General features: G+C 45.9%; 1 protein-coding gene across 1 annotated transcript in view; it reads right to left on the bottom strand.

Moving 5' to 3' along the window:
• Positions 1 to 16,327, bottom strand: part of IGSF11 (immunoglobulin superfamily member 11) — a 44,174-nt gene extending 27,847 nt beyond the window's left edge. The window contains exon 1 of the mRNA XM_088453705.1: positions 16,266 to 16,327. Within this exon, the coding sequence (XP_088309831.1) occupies positions 16,266 to 16,272 (7 nt within the window). The 5' untranslated portion in view covers positions 16,273 to 16,327. The remainder of the gene's footprint in view (positions 1 to 16,265) is intronic.
• Positions 16,328 to 16,727: the final 400 nt, after the last annotated feature.

Below are 16,727 nucleotides of genomic sequence, written 5' to 3'. Positions count from 1 at the left end.
TCAGACCTAACCATGCGATTTATACACCGTTGATTCTGGGCCTCTAATTATTTCTGGATGCACATTTTTATTTTGCACAGGTGATATTTTAAGGTGTGTGCAAATGTGAAAAACGTCTGTAAGGCTCACAGAGGTATCCCAGGGTCTTTAAAAAATTTTGTTTGCATTATGGCTCTGCTTCCAGACCTAACCATGCGATCAATGTACTGCAGCTGTCTGCATTATGGCTCTGCTTCCAGACCTAACCATGCGATCAATGTACTGCAGCTGTCTGCATTATGGCTTTGCTTTCAGACCTAACCATGCAATCAATGTACTGCAGCTGTCTGCATTATGGCTCTTTTTCAAAACCTAACCAAATGATCAATATACTGCAGCTATCTGCATTATGGCTCTGCTTCCAGACCTAACCATGCGATCAATGTACTGCAGCTGTCTGCATTATGGCTCTGCTTTCAGACCTAGCCATGCGATCAATGTACTGCAGCTATCTGCATTATGGCTCTGCTTCCAGACCTAACCATGCGATCAATGTACTGCAGCTGTCTGCATTATGGCTCTGCTTTCAGACCTAACCATGCGTTCAATGTACTGCAGCTGTCTGCATTATGGCTCTGCTTTCAGACCTAACCATGCGATCAATGTACTGCAGCTGTCTGCATTATGGCTCTGCTTCCAGACCTAACCATGCGATCAATGTACTGCAGCTGTCTGCATTATGGCTTTGCTTTCAGACCTAACCATGCGATCAATGTACTGCAGCTGTCTGCATTATGGCTCTGCTTTCAGACCTAACCATGCGATCAATGTACTGCAGCTGTCTGCATTATGGCTTTGCTTTTAGATCTAACCATGCGATCAATGTACTGCAGCTGTCTGCATTATGGCTCTGCTTTCAGACCTAACCATGCGATCAATGTACTGCAGCTGTCTGCATTATGGCTCTGCTTTCAGACCTAACCATGCGATTTATACACCGTTGATTCTGGGCCTCTAATTATTTCTGGATGCACATTTTTATTTTGCACAGGTGATATTTTAAGGTGTGTGCAAATGTGAAAAACGTCTGTAAGGCTCACAGAGGTATCCCAGGGTCTTTAAAAATTTTTGTTTGTTTTTAATGGCAATCTTGTTAGGAGTTTTTGGACTACTTTGTATTGGGAAAGAACAAAGATGAAAAGGAGGAAACAGTCCCTGTTTACGGTCTTCGGTGTTCTCCCCAGAATTTTTTTCCAGCTGGGTGGCATCAAGAAGTAGCCGGGTGGGAGCCTTCGCAATAATAAAAGGTCAGGGTTTAAAACATTTTAAGGATTTGAACTTGAAATAACATTTTATATATTAATTCTCCTCTTCTTATTAGAGGCCCAGTCATCTGATTATGAAAGAGCTGCAAAGTCTGTAGGATCTGGTCCTTTTTATACAGCTCCCAGATACTGTCCCCACTCGCAGGCTCCCAAAGTGCCGGGTGGTGCACCCGCAAAAAAACAGCCTGGGGAGAACACTGCTCTTTCAATCTCACCAAATGTGCCCCATCGAAGAGGCCGCCACACATTATTGGAAGCATCAGGGGTAGGATCTGAGTCCGTCCTTTTAAAGATATGCTAGTACGTAAATATCACAAATGCAAGATGCTCAATCAATTTTTATACATTAAAAACAGCAAATAAAGTGGGAAGTTCAGTACAGGTGCAAAAAAAAAAAACACCCCATTAAAATCTGACTCCAAAATAATAAATATACAGATGTGACCACATACAGCTAGCCTCCTTGCACGTTAAACAGCCCTTTTAGTCCTGCCTTGACATGGCGCGATTCAGTAGCACCGAGCGTGTTTTTGTGCAACTTTTTTCCTTAAAATGCAAAACGATGAGACTAGGATGCATAAGCAGCTTCTGCTGATTAAAATGATATGCGGCAAAATGATAAGTCGTCGCGTTCCCGCTAGTGTGTGGGCAGGGCGCGACGCTGTGGGTACTGGCAGAGAGTTCATGCATGTGCCCTCTGGGCGCGCGCTCCTGCAAAGGGGACATGGCTGGCCGGGGAGGGGCTAGAATAGAATGCCGTGCGTATACATATAGCGTCTATTCACCCGGTGGTGATCGGTCAGCGCAACTTCTCCCACTCATGGGACACTGCGGCCCGCGGGTGGGGAAGGCTCAGGGCAGGATTTTTTAAGCAGGGCACATTTTGCCCCTTTTAAAATCAGACGGGTAGCGGCGCTTCACTAAAACAAGCTAGCGGGAAGAATAAGGCGCACGGCGCTCACGCGTTATGTGTAACGCGACTTGTAGCGCACGGAGGATAGATGTATGTGGACAAATCTGTAAATGCAAAAGTCTCATTGGCATATTTACTAAACCTAAATGCGGCTATAGGCGATACTGGGTTATTTGCCACTTTGCTGGGGATAATTGCATGTGCGGCCCCCAGTTGGCTTCACTAATTATAATAAAAAAAAGAAACAATGGATAAAAAATAAATGCTAAAAAATTTTCAAAATTTTTTTTTCCACATTGAGACAAAAAAATTGATTTAAGTAATGCCGCAAACTTGTGAGATGCGAGACGTCTGGTTAATCACCGCACGTGTAATGCGATGACATGCGGCGTCACCGGCATTTTCTTAAACAGCCTTCAATAATGAAACGTCCAACGTAATGCGCAACATAAAAGGGACTATTGCTGCTGCATCCGCAGGAAACCGGCACAAGACATAAAACCTGGCATGTTCAGAACCCGCATTTCATTGTCTGTTGTTCAATTACATCTCACACACAAAAAAGGAGAAGAAGAAATACTACGGACTTGTTAGATAAAGCAGCTCTGAATGAGATTATAATTGTTTAATCCAAGGCCACACGTAAGTGATAACACAGCTGCCGGCAATGAATGCCGCGGCTTGCTCAGCGACAAGTAACATTGTCTGGTATAAGAGTTCCTGTGCACTTATCGGAGGGCGTACAGTATCTGAGAGTTCCGCTCTTTGGAGTGCCGACAGCTGACGCGATTCTGGGCGCTGGGCCCTATACTGGCTAATAATAAGTGTCCCCCCCACAGCAGGGCCTGAGCACTAACCATCTGCCTGACCTCCTGTCACAGATAACAATGCAGGCAACAAGGCCCAAAAAATCCCCCAAAAATGAAGATACTTATCAGAGTTTTGAGAAGGCGCTGAATTATTACAGTTGGGAGCAGTGGAGGTGGGGCTGCAGCACAATCCAAAATTCAAATAGGGGAGCCACACCAACTGCCACATAGTCCAGGCCGGAGAAGCTTAGTAGTATTTGGAGTGGCAGTTGGTGTAGCTCCCCTATTTGAATTTTGAACTGAGCTGCAGACGCACCTCTGGAGCCGTCACTAGTTGGGAGGTGGTCGCGTCCTAACTCAACTCTAAATCACAGTATACAGCCACTCAGTCTAAGGGTGCTATTTGCATCATCACGTCACAGCCCAGCCCCGCTGCGCAATGCTGACTTCATGCTTTTGGGGGCGGGGCCTACGATGACACGATTCATGCCATCAAGTCCTTTCACCGCCCACTTCCTTGGTGAGAGGGGGAGATGGTCTACTCGACCTCAAATCATGAGTCTGCTGGACATTCCTGGAGAGAGAGCCAGTCTGGTGTAGAAGTAGGTAGACTTTACGTGAAAGGGACTTGTGAGTAGGAACAGATACAGATGTATCCTTATACTTCTATTCTTTACGTATTCTTCCCAGTCTTTTTACTCAGGTTAGCACCTGAGCACCACACTGCTGCTGCATGCAACACATACATTCAGTACACAACTGTGTGGCGTGCCACAGGTGTACAGGAGAAATCCCAGGTGGGCTCCAACCCCTCCTCTAGGGGTCAGTAACTGGGTGGAGGAGGGGTCATGGATGAATCTGGGTGCTTGGTTTCTTTCTATGGGAACTACATCAAGATTAGCCCAATCAAGAGTAAAAGGCTCCCTGTTCTTTGGATGTACTTTTTAATGGTTGGCCAGCCGTCCTTAAACTTGGACCCCCTACCACTGAATTCCCACGGTGGGCCCTAAATCCCCCAGTCTGACACTGGACGCATGGTGCGGTTTAGTCACATTTTCTGTGGGGCGCCAAACCGCGCTGTATGTAGAGATGTCTGTTCCTAGTAAAAGGTTGTTGTTTGTTTTTCCACAATAAAATGCCAAAAAATCGTACACAAGTTACAAAGTGAAAACAATCAATTTCCATAATATGCTAATTTTATCAATAAGTCTATGGTTTCTATCTGATTCTCAAAGCAGTCACCGACCCCAAATTGGGTTAAGAATTCATTATTGACTAAACAAAACTCTTTTTTTCCCCACAGCGATGTGTCTTGGCGTTAGAATTGCCGTATGATAAATGAGTTTTCCTGGTGCCTTTTTATTCATATTGAGTGAGTCAGATTAGTTAAAATGCAGATGCCTCGTTACCTCCTGCCCACGTCTCACTAAATGGCGTATGTTGAGGTTGTTACCGTCTGTGTTCACACTTCGCACTGCCGGGAACGAGGAGGAGGATGAGTAGAGCGCTATGGGCATGGCGGCAGATGAAATATTTACATTGGTTCTGCATTAGGTGGCATTTAGTGTAATGTGAGTGCAAAGAGGGAGCACAATAAGGGTCATTTGTATACTGCAGAATCTGCACGTCTGCAATTATATTTTATTTATGCAGTGGCGCTAAGCGCACGCACGGTCTTTGGAAGTAACCCTAATTAGAGTAGCTCCTCGTATACACTTTAACTTTTTCACTTTTTATGTCCTAAACCTAATCATGAAAGTGACATCAGGACTGCTTTTATTACATTAGAAATCCAATTATGCAAGCTAATTAGGATCGGGGCTTCTTAGCATAATTGATCGAGCCGATAATTACACAGTGCACGGCCGTAACACAGCACCAATTATCGATCTGTCAGCCATGCCAGAGAGATGCCATCATTTGTGCTCAGATCAGACCGTAGATATACTCACCAATAGATAGACAGACCAATTTTCTGGCAGTGCATGGTAAGTATAATGTTTTCAGCATGTCAGATAATTGGTCTGTCTGACTGTCAGTTTGACACACATTTGCTTACTCTGCCAGAAAAATTGGGTGGCACTCTCAGCCGCATGGAAAAGTGGGTAAGTTCCCCTGAATCTCGCCATCTTGGTAATCTTGCCATTGTGCAGCGGGGGCTGGGCCACACTGAGGCAATCGCGCGTTCACGCCCCCCACCGCTCTGCCCCTAATGCCGGTTAAGGTCCCCGGCCACACCCCCGAAATGCCGTGTCACTTCCCCTGCTTTGCTGACCTGGCTCTGCCCCCTCCTGGAGAATGTCGGTAAGTACGGTTTGGCATTGTATGGTCACCGTTGATGCTGAACAGTCATCCATTTTTAAAAGAAGGCACTGCTAGTAGCGATCACCAGCCCGAAAACTGGGTCACAAAGTAAGAGCTACTTGTCCAAGGGCTCCTAAGGAATAAGAAGCCACCTGCTTCAGTCAGACACAGCCTCTTGTGGCCCCAATGACCAGGTGAGATGCCTGAGTTTAGAAAGCCTGGATCAAGGGTCCCAGACAGTACACGGCCACAGCCATGTTTAACTGACCGCAGACGGTCTCCTTGGCGGCAGGTGAATGTATTTTTGAGGCCTCACAGTACAATGGTCAGCAAGCAGTTTGGCGTGGGGAGTCTGCAGGCTTCCAAATCTGACGAGGGTGAACGATCTCCGTGTGAAGTGGCAGACGTCTTCTGGATTGCAGACAATTGAAGATGGAGTTAATCAAATCCTTTTTTTTTTTATAGATATTTGACGTTCTGCTGTACGTGTCCACATTGGGTGTTTGAGGAACTGTATCAGATAGGCCAAAAGTGCTCCTGGAAATGTTCCTGCCCCATAGGACGGCAAATGGACGGTGTAAGGACAAGACTTGAGACTCTTTTGCGGTGAGTGAAAGGCTCTGTGCCCTCTTGAGAGGAGCAAAAGGCTCTGCAATGTCCTGTAATAAGGAAAAGGCTCTGCAGCCTCCTGTAATGAGGAAAAGGTTCTGCTCCCTCCTGCTAAACATGAATTGAACTTTGTAAATGAGCCTTCTCCATCCTTTTACCTCATTCACAGGCTGAAGAGAAGTCATTCAATGGGATTACAGACAGGAAGCGTGCCGTGCGTGAAACAATATATTCCCCCTCCTTGATCAACCTCGTATCTCAAACATTTTCAGCTCTGACAAGCACCTGAGACTTAGTATAAATCCAATTGTGTCCTAGGTCTGACTGAATAAGAGGTTAATACATTTTTAAAAAGAAAAAAAAACAAAACACTTTTTGGAGGGGAGGGGGATAAAGACAAAAATAAAATAAATATATTTACCCAGCCAGTAAATGAATTATTTGTCTAAGCCTTTTAAAAAAAAATCCTTACACATTAGCCATAAATTGCCATTTGCAGCTAAGTCTATGGTGCCATCACCTTCCCAGAGGGGGACTAAACTGAGGTCATTCCAATGAGAACGGAAAGAAAAAAAAAACACCCAGAAACTTCCAAGATAACATGGTTTGCGGACTGTTTGCGCACGGAGAGGCCGCTGAACTTGCACTGTCAGAAGAGTGTCGCCTGGGGGATATCGAGGCTTTCTCATATAACCCGCGCAGCATGAAACAGACCTGAAGGGAACCAGAGAGGAGGGTGAGAGCAAGGTCCCTGCCAGCGACGCATAGTGTATCCAACACAGATGCCGCATTGCCTGTGCCAGGCAGGGAAGGGGTTACCTCACAAGTCATGTGACATCTGGGGGGTTCTTCTGGTCACTCTCTGCTGTCGGGACGGATATTTTTCATGTACAGTAGCGTCGGGAAGGGTTCATTCATATGTAATTCACCGCCATTGAGAATAGCCATCTATAAACGGTCTCTGTCTCTAGGGGGAGGACAAGTGGAGACGTTACCTATAGCAACCAATTAGGTGCTACCTATCATTTTATTTTTTTCTTCATTATTCTTTTCTTAGCATTTTAATTACACCTTTCACCTATGTATCACTTATTATCACATAGTTTTTGCTTTATTTTTATTAACATATTATTAACGCTCTAGTCTTTCACTGGTGTGCTCCCCTGGGGTGGCTGGCCTTCCCCGGCTTTTTTGGGGTTCTGCATGCATATGCGCTGTAATACGGGATTGACAGGCAGCGAGCGTTTGCAGGGGGGGGGTCGGTGAAACGCAGGCGTGCCTGTCTGTTTGCTGGACGTACATAAATTAGCCTTAGCGACGGCATACGCAGCTTGAGTACTTAATGCGAGTGATGAGACTTGCAATTTCTGAGTAAGGGTCTGACCTGCTGTAATTGTGTTTCAGGGTCCGATGTTACTCGATGGTACCGATGTTTTTGCTGGGCTGCGAGGTAAGACGGATGTGAGATAGCAGAAGTGGGCGGCTATACTTTTGCCAACATTAGCATACTTTCGCGATTGCAATAGCGTTCCGTTCTGAATCAGCCCCAATGCTCTGTCCACATCTTTTCCGGTGAGTTTGGCTTGTTCAGGTTATGTGTCGGTACAACTGGCAGCAATTCTATTGATGATAATGGATAATAATTCTATTGATGATAATGGATAATAATTCTATTGATGATAATGGATAATAATTCTATTGATGATAATGGATATTCCGAATCTTGGACTTTTTATAAACATATGTGAGGTTGATTGGGAAATCTCTATTATCCAGCATGATAGAGAACACTGGGAAATCCGCTGCGATTGGAAAAGAGGACGTTTATTCGTTTCTGTGGTTTTGTTTTTACTGTAGACTTTTTTTTGGGAAAAAAACTTGAAGTTTCTGCCAATATTAATTTTGGAACAGGTTGTAATTTTCATCCTGGAAGAAAACCAATGAGGACGTTGTATTTATCCATCTCACATTTAGGGGCTGCATGATTTTATGAACTGTAGCGGTATGATTTCAAATCTCAACAGCGAAGATCCCGACAGCAGTTAAGATGAGTACAAACTAACCTAACCCTCCCTTAGGGGTGCCTAACCTTAACCTCCCCCTCCCAAGTGCCCAAACCTATATCAGATATCAATAGGGACTACGATCTGACCCCTATGTACTAAACTCCAAAACGTGGCTATTCGGAGTTTAGCCCCAGTAGTTTACACCATTTTCTGATTTATGGGTGCAGTATTAAACTTCCTGTCTGAGTCTAAAGAAACTGAAGACCTGGGCCGGGATGTACTAAATGAAAAATGCGGTAAAAACCCCGTTTTCCAGATGTATCATTGGCTGGCCGCCGGGGCTCCGATGCGGAGGGTAACGCCAGCAAGGGCCTATGGGCTTCTACCGCATCGCGCTGGTATGAGGGATCCCATCAGGTCCCTCCCAGCATGCCCCGCGGCGGCATCACTCTGCGCATGCGCAGATGAACTCCCGGGTCGTAAACCCGGAAGCCCAGGGCGCAGCGCAGATCTCAATGGACAGCTCTTATCGGAAGAGCTGTCCTTTGTGCTACTGATCTCATATGCCATCAGTAGCGATGCGATGCATGGCGGGATGTACTCCGCAAGGTTAGTACATCCCGCCCCTGATGTAAATTCTCACCATTTAAAACAGCAATAATTTTAAATGCCAAACGCACCAGGATTTGACTTTATTATTAATGCAGTTTTAAAATTTCCGCTTTGGTTTTTCCCCCCTTTGTCTCTGCAGTGTCTGTGCCACCATGGTGTGATACCTACTGTTCCTTTATATGCCTCCTCCTGCAGCTTAGACAGTCACTAATGGGCTGCATTTAAGTAGATGCTGGTCTATGCAGACATTTAGTTGTATCAGGATTCTGTCGCAGGCTCAGCTCTGAAGGGCACATCCAGAACAGCGGAGGGAAGAGCCGGCCCGGTGATTGCAGCTTATAGGGCTTAAAAAAAAAAAAGAGCTCTCAGTAATTTTAAATGATTGCAATTAAAATGTTATTTCTCAAGAAGGAAATAAACCCTTTGCAGGTGGCTGCGATAAATAAAAAGATTCTGCGAATGATCACATAGGAGAGTGCTACAAAAGCATAATTTAATATGCTAATGCTCCAAATTCTGGCGCCAAGCCCGGGCCCCATTCAAGATGACGCCCTGTAAGAATGGCGCTCATTAGATACCGTAGAAGGCTTTGACGCGATGACTACAGGCTTCCGCATATATCGGCAGAATAATACATGCTCCTTTCCAACCGCATACAAATAATGCATGGTATGCGGAATACGCCTACGTATAGCTCCTAATACTTCTCTACGTTGTTTTCAGGCAAGTGCGCCACCGAGGCGCATTTCAAGCACAGAGGGAACGATCAAATTCAAAAAAACAAAATGAATGCCCTTGTGTATAAGCAAAAATCACAAATGGGGACATTTACAAAAACTTCCATTGACGCCACCAAAACCTGACAAAAATCATTCCAAAAAGTACCAAAAATAGACCCAAAATTCCGTACACAAATGTTTTTTTTTTTTTAATTCAGATGCTACTACGCTATTACTTTCCTGGCATCAGAAGAATACAAACATACCTCTAACTGTATTAGCAATGATATGCACTATAGTAATAATAATAACGTTTCTATCTGTGAGGAGTTTGCACTTGTTTGGTGGCCATTGGTTGTCAGAGGAAATGATTTATGGTTGGTGCTACGGTATGTGCCTTTGGCTGCAGGTGCGCTGGTGGCAGAATAAATACTACCGCCACTACGCGGGCACGGAGGGGAGAGGGGCCCGGGAATGTGGGATTGTCACCCAGCATCTGAGGCTGCACGCGCAGTGGAGTCCCGCTTGGTAAGGCCTGAGAAGATAGTCTCCCATTGCCGGGCTCTTACCCGGATTTTGCTATCAGGCCTAGCGGTGCTCTGTTCTGTCCTGTCGGGTGGTCGATACTCTGACAGTATTATACTTATTTTTTCGGCCCAGTTGAATGGAGAAGACTAGAATGCAGTTGTACTCAGGGATTAACACTAGCTTACCTCCTGGAAGTTACGACTTTGGGTATTAGAGGTGACGACGAGGCAGCAAGTGGCTCTGCAAAAGTTCTGCGTGTTTCTCTAAGCCAGGGGTCAGGGAACTTTTTTACCTTTTAACCAAAAATATATTTAGATACGCCGACGTTACCCCCTTGATTTGAAATGAAGGAAATCATATAGTAGTGCCCCCATATAATGCCCCTGTAGTAGTGCCCCCATATAATACCCCTGTAGTAGTGGCCCCATATAATGCCCCTGTAGTAGTGCCCCATATAATGCCCCTGTAGTAGTGCCCCCATATAATACCCCTGTAGTAGTGCCCCATATAATGCCTCTGTAGTAGTGCCCCCTTATTGTGCCCCTGTAGTAGTGGCCCCATATAATGCCCCTGTAGTAGTGCCCCCATATAATGCCCCTGTAGTAGTGCCCCCATAGTTATGCCCCTGTAGTAGTGCCCCCATATAATGCCCCTGTAGTAGTGCCCCCATATAATGCCCCTGTAGTAGTGCCCCCATAGTTATGCCCCTGTAGTAGTGCCCCCATATAATGCCCCTGTAGTAGTGGCCCCATATAATGCCCCTGTAGTAGTGCCCCATATAATGCCCCTGTAGTAGTGCCCCATATAATGCCCCTGTAGTAGTGCCCCCATATAGTGCCCCTGTAGTAGTGCCCCCATAGTTATGCCCCTGTAGTAGTGCCCCCATATAATGCCCCTGTAGTAGTGCCCCCATAGTTATGCCCCTGTAGTGCCACTTGTACAAAAAAAACCCCACTTACCTTAATCCCCGCTCCTGCATTCGCTGCCGTCCTGTCCGCCCGGCTGCTCCTCAGAACTATGGGAGAGACCTCATGACATCTCTCCCATAGTGCGCATGGAGAGAGGCGGAAGCTGGAATTCAGTAGATGAACTCCAGCCTCCGGCTAACGCAGCGCTGCAGGGAAGGAGCCGGGCACCTGCTGGTAATAACATCTCAGCGGGCGTCCGGCTTAGAGCCTCCCTACGACACAGCCGGGCATGCATATAATTCATTCTATATTATAGAATGATTCACATGCATGCCCGGCTGTCCGTCCATTACCCCCCAGAAATTTCATTTTTACCCCATGTGCGGTAATTTACCCCTGTTCCCTGACCACTGCTCTAAGCCGTTGACAAATACATTTGAATAAATCTGCGGCTGCCATTTAATTGATAACGTTCTGTTTAGGTTCAGTCTCCACTAGTATTAGTCCATCTAGCACTTCCGGCAACTGCAAATGGGTGTGACTTGCTGGGAAATGGGCGAGTCCTAGCACACAATGGGTGTGACTTGCTGGGAAATGGGCGAGTCCTAGCACACAATGGGTGTGACTTGCTGGGAAATGGGCGAGTCCTAGCACACAATGGGTGTGACTTGCTGGGAAATGGGCGAGTCCTACCACACAATGGGTGTGACTTGCTGGGAAATGGGCGAGTCCTACCACACAATGGGTGTGACTTGCTGGGAAATGGGCGAGTCCTAGCACACAATGGGTGTGACTTGCTGGGAAATGGGCGAGTCCTACCACACAATGGGTGTGACTTGCTGGGAAATGGGCGAGTCCTAGCACACAATGGGTGTGACTTGCTGGGAAATGGGCGAGTCCTAGCACACAATGGGTGTGACTTGCTGGGAAATGGGCGAGTCCTAGCACAAAATGGGTGTGACTTGCTGGGAAATGGGCGAGTTCTAGCACACAATGGGTGTGACTTGCTGGGAAATGGGCGAGTCCTAGCACACAATGGGTGTGACTTGCTGGGAAATGGGCGAGTCCTAGCACACAATGGGTGTGACTTGCTGGGAAATGGGCGAGTCCTAGCACACAATGGGTGTGACTTGCTGGGAAATGGGCGAGTCCTAGCACAAAATGGGTGTGACTTGCTGGGAAATGGGCGAGTCCTAGCACACAATGGGTGTGACTTGCTGGGAAATGGGCAAGTCCTAGCACAAAATGGGTGTGACTTGGGCGAGTCAGGTCGTGCCAAGATTGGACAGGAATTTAGCCTATCATGATTTTCCAATTAGGAATATTAGGAGAACGCTGGGTACCCTGCATATTATAGTAGCTACTGTATGTCTGCTTTCCAATACTAATCAATTATCCAGTCTCTACGCAGCTGCTGAGTGAAAATTCCGTGTCCAATCCCTTTCCTTTCATTCTGTGGGTTTTGCATTTACATGTCCCTCGGCGTTTACTAACTAGACGTATGCTGTTCAAGGCCTTAAAACATTATTATTTTGAACTGACTGAAATACTTCAAAGGCTGGAGCCTTGGAATCTACCACAGTCTGTTTCAGACTCATTTTATAGAACAATGCATCATTATGTATGTGACAGACATTAAATTAAAGCCCAGGCTGTTATTTGCACTACAATCTCTAGGAACCTTTCCTGGCTCAGGTTAGTTTCAAAGCAAAATAATAATAAAAAACATATATTCATTTTATTAAATACAAACCTGTTTTGCTGCCTTGATCGATTAAAAAGACTATGTGTGTGCTTGGTTCTAATCTTAGCATTTGTACCATAATAACGTTGGCCAGTAGGGGGCACTGCGTCACCTTGCAGACTCGTGCCCATGTGCTTTACAGAACATTTATAGAAAAACAACTTGTAAACTGATTTATATGACTGCGCTATTACTACCTAACGTTCTATTTTTAGCTTCTCCCTCATTGCCACCTCTCCCGGATACATCAGAAAATATGTTCCTGTCGCACCTTCTTCCGCGACTTCTCATCATTTTTTATTTTTTTTTGCGTTCAGCGGAATTCTGAGCAAAACTTAAAAAAAAAAAATGCTACTAGGGGTATTGTGATATCCCAGGCGCGGGTCTGTAACGTGACGTCTCTGAGTAAACACGGTAATTATTGTGTTGCATGGTCTGAGCTGGAGTCTCTGATTAATTTTTTATATGTGATTAAATATGAAATCCTGTCTGGAACTCTTACAAGTCAAATGCATTATTTAACTCAAATCAGATTTCTCACTCTGTGTTGTTGGGTACAAGACAGTTTCATTTCGGCAGTACGGAGATAAGCGTAATGACACGTTATGAACTGTGTTCTGGGCGAGAATACTGACTGTCTTTTAGAAGTCGCCCCTTCAACGTTCATTGTAAAGTATTTTTATACATAGTATTTATCAATTGGACAAGCCCGCCTACGGACATATCGCCAGATCTGTGACATCTTATGTAGACGATTGGCTCATCCTTGCTTCATATTCACCTGATACCAAGAAGTGTTTGAATCTTTTATTATTATGTTCTTTATTATGGTTGGTTACAAACAGGGTCGGACTGACTCACAGGGGTACAGGGGAAACACCCAGAGGGTCCCATTGTCTGAGCCCCTCCCCCCCTCCTAATGTCAGGTTCCAGACAGAGTACCAGAATTATATATGGTTACTCTATTAGAGGGTCAGTTACCAGGTGGGGCAGGAAGATGGATGAACATGGTGGCTTGGTTTGTTTCTATGGAAACTTGCCTGAGATTTGCCCTCCTGCAGATGATCTAATGTATTCTTGTGTGACAATAACATATAAAACACAGAATATTCATACTTTCCGTCTTTTTGAATCTCCTCTCGGGGCACTGCAAGGAGAGGAGACGCAACTGGCCACTGCGGGACCGCCAAGAGGGGGAGGGGCCAAAGGACGCTTTTTTCCGCATCAATTAGAACCGCCCCCTCCATACAGAGCCGTTATTCCCATCCTGCCCACTTCACTAGGCAGTAGGTGGGAGTTGGGAGATCCGGATAGTCTTCCAAGGAGGTGGTGGGGCTACCGAAAATTCAGGAGCGTCCCGCAATTTCAGGGAGAATAGGTAAGTATGAGCATAGTGTATACTGAGGGAGTGTTTATATTTTTTTTTATATAATACAACTAAGTCGTCCCCATCATTAACCTTTTTTTTTTTTTTTTTTTTTACAATGGGCCGTATTTGGCCTTTACTAGACCTAATGCAGTTCTCATTGAGGTTTAGAGACTGGCTGGTGTGTACTGGAGGCCCCCTATCATATGGAGAGTGCATTAATGTGGTTTATATAGACAGGTTCACCATTATGTGCTTTATTATTATACATATGTTATGTTATATTGCATTCCCAAGACTATGGTGTCAGTCACTCCGGAGCATAATCTGGTACATTATACTGCATGCACTGTTAGTATTTACTATATACTGTATATGTATATAGAGGTCCAGACCACGCACTGTAGCACCCATGTTGTCTGCAGGCTATGTCCTCTCTAATGATTGGCCACGTTTCTGTGCTGGCTGGCCACTCCCCTTAAGCACGGGCCCCTGCCCACGGTAACCTATGGAGTGCACCCTAGATGGCTGCCGCACCTTGTACTTTCAAGGGCAGGATGAACAACCTCTAGAACTGGGTATCTTATCCTTGTAGCGTTCCTGCTAGACTGTTTTAGCGGGGCGCTGCGCCCTGCCCTCCTTCTGGAGGGCAAAAAGCACCCTGCCTTCACCGCGCAGCGCCCCGCTAAGACAGCCTGCCACTGCCATCTCCACCCACAGGTTGCAGTGTCCAGTGGGTGGGGAAATTTGTGGTGACCCGGTCACCGCCGGTGAATAGATGCTGGGCGCATACGCCCGGCATCTATTCTACCTGTCAGCAGCGCTCGGGGGCTGCCCGGCGTGTCCGTAAGTGCCGGGCACGCCCCCAAGAGTGGCGAAAAGGGGACGCGTCTTACAGACACGCCCACTTTTCAATGACCGCGCCCCCTTTTCGGGCGCGCGCTGAACTGTCCTCTCTCGCTCCGGCGCCCTGCCTGCAGCCGGAGCTAGCGTGAACACTATCCTTGTATGTCTGGTTTCAAGTATTGCTTATCACACATTGCAACCAACTCAGTGCATGGTGGGCAGGGACATGCCATGATGATGCCATTCATGACAAAAGCCACGCCCACCTCAGTAAATACACAGTGGGCAGGGGTGCGGTAACGCAATTTGCATTATCGCTTATACAATGATCCTCCCAGCCAGCAATGTAAATGGCATACCTGCAGCCCGTACCCCCTGCAAAAATCAGGACTGCTGAAGAAGGGGGGGGTATGAATGAATCTCAGCGACTCAAGCACTATACAGCAGCAAAGTCTTCAAGTCTTAAGTAGCAGCTTTTTTTCTCTTTATGAAAGTGGTCCAAAATATTTCTGTTTTTCTGCACAAAAAACCCCAACCTAGATTAATGCATGCCAGCTGGTACGTTTAATTAAAAAGCTCCGCATGCATACTGCACATACGCAGGTTCATTTACTTAAAAGCCTCAATGCAAAAACGCCAGCTCAGAAGTGCAGCCAATCTCTTGCTTTCCACCCAATTAAGATCTATCTAATTAGAGTGCTACACTAAAAACATCTATATAATGTTATACACTGTATATATATATATATATAATTACTCGGCATAAGCAATTGTAGAAGTAGAGAATAACACAAAAACTGAATGCAGTGCAACATACACAGTTTTCTTATATTTTTTCCTGGCATTGTATGTAGTCATTAAGTCAACATTTAAAGTGTCAACATGGTTGAAACGTCGATAGTGAACAGGTTGGAATTCACAATGTCGACACTACTGGTTTACAGTAGGTGTGGGGTAGGATGCGGTTAGGGTGAGGGGTATACAGTAGGTTATGGTAGGATTAAGGCTTGAACACTAGACAAACGCTAGACTGACTGTTAAAATGCATAATGTCGACGCAACATACGACACACATTTTTCCAAAGTACATGTCTATAGGTCCTAGCAATTCTCCATTTGCCCGATACGTATTCTCACGACTATCCGCATTAGACTGGCACTATTGTGGGCACAGTACAGCAGCCAGCTCCATCTCTGGCAGTGGAAGTAACCCAGGAAGTATTGGCATACATACAGCAAGTATACAGGACACCTATCTATATGTTCTCCGATGGTGCATTACTGGTTATATCTGTATAAATCCCATACAGCTCTGGTTACAGAAGTATCCTACAGAATCTGTAATACAATGGTGTTCCGCAAGCACCTCTTATGTACTAACAGGATCACTTTTATCCAGCGAAGACAAAAAAAAAAAAAAAGGATTATCTAGAACAGGGATGCTACTGTGGATCACTACAATGACTGGGAACACCTGGGTTAATGAGGGACACCTGTGTGCAGGCATTTACTGACAATGAGTCATGCACTAATTAAGCAGATAACATCCGCAGTGCTGAGAGGGTCATGTACAGGGAGGCTGTGCTGCCATCATTACCCAGCATGGCTGCCAGAGGAGTCCTCGGGGGTGATAGCGGAAGCCAGCTTGGACAGCTCAACTCGCTAATGTTTCACGACCAGCGTTGTCTACTGGTGATGTCTGCGTGGAGACCTTAAAGGGAAAAACATCATTGGCAAGAGGGCGACAGTTCATGCTCCCGGACTGTGATATAATATGAGATATGGTAAGAACTTACCCTTGTTATCTCTATTTCTGCGAGGTCCATAGGGTTCCACAGGATACCTTGGGGGTATAGGTGTGACATCAGTCGCAGGGCACCAAAGAGTTAAGCTTCAGCCTCCCAGGATGCACTAGGTCCCCCTCCTATACCCCGCCCCCGGGCCAAGGCACCTCAGTTAGTTACCAAGCCATAGGCCGGAGGAGGAGAAGGAAGAGAGAGAACAAAGATCTGGACACATACAAGAATCACATTCTCACCAGAGGGAGACGGAAAACCGG

Source organism: Taudactylus pleione, unplaced genomic scaffold (assembly GCF_031769625.1).
Source record: "Taudactylus pleione unplaced genomic scaffold, aTauple2 ptg000586l, whole genome shotgun sequence".
NCBI lineage: Eukaryota > Metazoa > Chordata > Amphibia > Anura > Myobatrachidae > Taudactylus > Taudactylus pleione.
This window is presented reverse-complemented; position numbering and strand designations above follow the sequence as displayed.